The 4,818-nt window shown below is 34.1% G+C and overlaps 1 protein-coding gene across 1 annotated transcript; it reads right to left on the bottom strand.

Moving 5' to 3' along the window:
• Positions 1 to 3,463: 3,463 nt before the first annotated feature.
• LOC106345102 (putative F-box/kelch-repeat protein At2g41360) lies at positions 3,464 to 3,985 on the bottom strand. Its single transcript, XM_013784361.1, has one exon. It carries the CDS (start codon positions 3,983 to 3,985, stop codon positions 3,464 to 3,466), a length of 522 nt encoding a protein of 173 aa, XP_013639815.1.
• Between the last annotated feature and the right edge of the window lie 833 nt (positions 3,986 to 4,818).

Consider the following 4,818-nt stretch of genomic DNA (forward strand, 5'->3'; position numbering starts at 1 on the left):
TTATCTCAAAGGCGGGTTCTAACCCTTGTTGCTGGCGTTGTGGTGTTGGCTCGTGGAGAGTGACATCACTGCGGTGTCGGAGGCAGTCGTCCATGGTTACATCGAGGCGGTGAAGTCACCTCTCTCTCATCAATTTGTTCTCTTCCCGGCTATCTGATTCAGTCACCTGCAGGAGGCATGTCGACTTGCTCCTTGCGGGTTTATCTCCTGTTTTGTTAATGTGTAGTCTGAACCGTGCCACCGGTTTCATTCATCAACATCAAAGACTGATCTTTCTTCGGTTCTCGAAGAGGACGACTGACGAGGAGCTCGGAAGATCCTTGTGGTCTGAGGAGTTTTCCCCTCCTTGGTGGCTCAGTCGGCTGTGTGACTTATCCCAGTACCGTGAGTAGCTTCTCATGGTGATGTTGCATAGCTATAGTTTTTGCAGGTGTTGGAGTGTTAGCTGGATCAAGTAGCAGCCGTCTTTCCGGACCCGTCTTTCTGCATCTCCGTCCTTGGTGCGAGGTTTCCTTCGATCTCTTCGTCTCCGGGCGGTTTCAGCTTTGTAGAAGATTGTATAGTGGGATATGGAGCGATTTTCAAAGGTTTATGCTCTATATCCCTCTCTTCTATAATGCCTTCGTGTTTAATATGGAAGAGACGATTATAAGTTCGATACTCACCGAGAGCTAGCTACATCAAAAACAGCATGAATAGTCCCGGCATCCGAAGAAATGAGGAGAACCTCACCTATTCATGGTCATCGTTGAAGGTCGAGAACGGTACCCGAATTTCCTAATGATTTAACGGCTAGCGGAACGTATTGAGTTTAGTGGATGGGCGAAGTTAGTATGTTTATGTTTGGATTTGGGAAATTTTTGTCGGGCTTGTAATCGGATCTTATTCCCGTTTATCGGGTTGATTAATATAATTTCTATTTAAAAAAAAGTTATATGCATTTGTTATATTGTAGTTAGTATATTATAAATATTACATACATCAAGTAATTCACGTTTCGTAAAAATAAAGTCAAATTCATTATTAGGCTGTCCTTGTACCGTTGTACGTAGTAATCTACGTTAAATATGATGTATTCTTAGGTTGATTTAATGACATTAAAAAAAAAATGACATTAAATGTAAATTTGATTAAGAAAAACTTATTAATCTAACTGGAAAAGACAAGCATTAAAATATGTAGTTTTATCAGTAGCATGAAAGTGTAAATAAGTTAGAAAACTTAGAGGTATTTTTTATTAGGTACTTATCTCTTAATAATAGAGATCTAATGACATTGAGTTTAAATTTGATTAAGAAAATTTCATTAATCTAACTGGAAAAGACAAGCATTAAAATAGGTAGTTTAATTTAATTCTCAGTGGCATTGAAGTGTAAATAAACTAGAAAATTTGGGGGTCTTTTTTAATTTGTACTTCTCTTTAAATAATAGATATATATATATACAAGAGTGAAATTGTTAATATATCTTAAATTTTTAGATTGACAACTATACATTACGTAAAATAATTCCATAAGAATCTAGTAATTTTTACAAACAAAGTTTTTTAATTTACTAGATGACTTGCCTACTGTTTGGATTGTCAATACATGTTTTACAAATGATTTTATCGTTTAGTATATAATTTTAATTATTTATGAGTTTATAGGGAAAAACGCCATTTGAAAATAAGCTAAAAAATTAACAAAAATAAGCTAAAACCCCTTAATTTTGTAGACAAGCCAATTTTTTTTCTCAAACTTTCATAATTTTCTCGAAATATTCGGCAATTTTAAACATCCTGAAGTCAACAATTAATTTTGCTTGAACTTCTATTAAATAGTGAAACAATGCGTTTTACTCTATCATTAAAAACATAAACTCGTGTCTTCTTTTCTTCTTTATCTACTCTGCAAATACAGTAGAACTTCTATAAATTAATACTCGATAAGTTAATAATTCTATAAATTAATAAATTTCACTGGTCCCAACTTGGACTCGTTTAAAATTTAACACAATTCGATAAAATAATAAGATAATAATTTTTAAAAAAATCTATGTAAATATATGGTCCCATTAGAATTATTAATTAATAATTTATATGATATATATTTTATATAAGTAAAAACCTATGATTATATTTTTTTATTTTTATTCACACTGGAATTATCTTTATATTTTCTTAACACTTAATATATTTTTTATGAGATTTAGTAATATTATATTTTAAACCACATTTAAGTTGTATGCAATATATATTATAGAGTATCTATATTATATACACCAAATAATATAATAAAATAAATATAAATGTCAAATTTTAAAAAATATCAATTAATGTCTATACACTAAAATCAAATACTTTTCTTATCTTAGAATAAATATATCTTAAAATAAAAATCTAAATAAAGAAAATTTTGCAAATTAATATCTCTATAAATTAATAAAATTTTAAAGTCTCAACATTATTAATTTATAAAGGTTCTATTGTACCCAATTCCCAGGAAAAAAATATCTTCTTCACCATGGGATCAACTTCAAAAGCTCATGGATTTCCAAGCAAGAGTGTATGTTGTGAGCTTGTGAAGATGTACACGTCTAGGACGCAAGAAAATCCTGGTCCACCGTTCTTCAGGTGCGTGAGTAAGAGAGATGGGGGCAAAGTTTCACTGACCAAAACCGATGCAAGTGATGATATGTTAAGAAAATTTGGTCTGAATCTCTTAAGCTTCATGAATCTCTCATTGTTAATTGTATAGGAGCACTTATTTAAATGGGTGGAAGAGGCTGTTTTTGAAGAGAAGAAGTTTGTTAGCTATTAGGACCAAGTTATTAGATCAGAAGTTGTTGTTTTAAACCTAAGATAATTTGGTGTTATAATGTTTAATGACGTTTTCCCCTGAGTTTATATATGTTTCATCTCTGTCTTTTAGTTCACATATGAATTTTCTCACGTGTTATTAGTTCAGGACTGCTAGCAAGCAATTCGGCCCCTTTTCCTCATCTCATTTTGCAGCTCTTTTAAACATATGTTTAAATATTATTCATAAAACACGATATTACATTGTGTGCATTTGTTTTGTGTGCTGTAGCCGGAAAACCAACCAACCGATGTTGTAAGACGTGTTTGTTGTTTATAAGAATCAGACGGTGATAAACATGTAAACTAAGGAAGATAGATATGTATGTATATTGTATAGTAATGTAGACAAATAAAATAAAATTTGTAAACATGAATAGACATGATAATTTGCTCAGTCTGGGCTATCTGAAAGTTCAACCTATGTGCCTTCTTTATGCATTTCACAAAACAACTTGCGACTTGTGAGCACGAAGAATAGTATAGCACGTTAAATAATATAATGAGCCCATCAACCGGAAACAACTAAACAATCCTTCAAATGAGTGTTACGCGGCAAGGTGGCCACAATACCAGACCACTCAATCCTCCCACGAATATTTTCTCCTACCCAATCCAATGCGATCAGTTTACAGATAAGTTCACTCTTCGTGCGATCAATATGAGGTAGTGGCCAAAAAAAAGGCTATCTTTCCCTCGAATTCCTCCATTTTTTTTAGCAGCAGACGAATACATTTCTAGCTTCCCATCCTTGCCATCACGATCAACCACTCTTTTCCAAACCTTGAGCTTTGTGTTAAACCACATTAACCCGCAACACGTAAAACAAGCGTAGAGCACATTCCCTACCACACACACGAACTTCACTTTACAACTTAGCATCTCCGTTGCATCATTGTTTATACCTTCTCTCGGACTATACGTGCTGACTCTCCCATCTCTGCCCACCCTATAAACCTTTTTCTTCATCGACACACTAAACTCCGATTCAAATTTCACGTTCTCCTCATCTTCGAAGTCCCAGGTTTGCGTTTCTGGATCAAACACTTCCAGTTGGCTATCTTCATCACTTCCTCCAATTACATATATCTTCCCCTCGACCACTCCCACAGCTACTTTGTACTCTGCCGACCGACCCACTTTCATGCTTGGAGCCGTCCGTAAATGACCAGATCGAGTATCAAGTATCCAAAGCTTTGTTAGATATTTTAGTGAATCTTTGCAACCATTAAAGTGAAGCATCGCAATTGTTTAGATGAACAAATGCAACTGTTTGTGATTGTAACTATTAGTGGTAAATGGTTGCAACCTTTGGTGATAAACCATTGTAACCATTGGTGATTAAAGTCTTTGGTAATGAACCATTGTGACTTTTGTCTAACCAATGTAACTATTGGTATTAATGGTTGTAACTTTTCACTAACCATCGTAACTATTGGTGTTAACCATTGCAACCCTTAGTACTTTATATGAAGAGTTGTGGGCAACGGAAAATAACAACTTGAATCAAAATTTGTAAAACAAGATTGAAGATCAAAAACTAATATATATCTTATTATATAAAGTAGAGTTCCCTCTCTCCAGGGCCCTCCACATCAGCAGACACGTCACAAATTCGGCTCACAAAAGCTCGACACGTGTTCCTTCTTGCAACACACTGCATTTTATTAATGAGACATTGGACTACTGCATTCCATTGTTTGTTTGGATTACCGAGTTAAGCCTGATACCCATAGGCCCATATATTGTTTATGAAAAACACGTTGTTTTAAGGTTTGACCTTTTCTTAACACCAAAAAAGAGTTCTTCTGCGTTGTTCCGTTTCCATTCTTCTTTTTTTCTTTTTATCACTGTTCCGTTTCCTTTTTGAATCAGTTGAAAAACTGAGAGTTACAGATTAATGTGAAGCACGATCTGACATTAAAGGCGTGTTTACTCTCTGTAAGACGGTGTATCTACACCTATATAAAGGTTATCAT

Source organism: Brassica oleracea, chromosome C5 (genome assembly GCF_000695525.1).
Source record: "Brassica oleracea var. oleracea cultivar TO1000 chromosome C5, BOL, whole genome shotgun sequence".
In the NCBI taxonomy this organism is placed as follows: Eukaryota; Viridiplantae; Streptophyta; class Magnoliopsida; order Brassicales; family Brassicaceae; genus Brassica; species Brassica oleracea.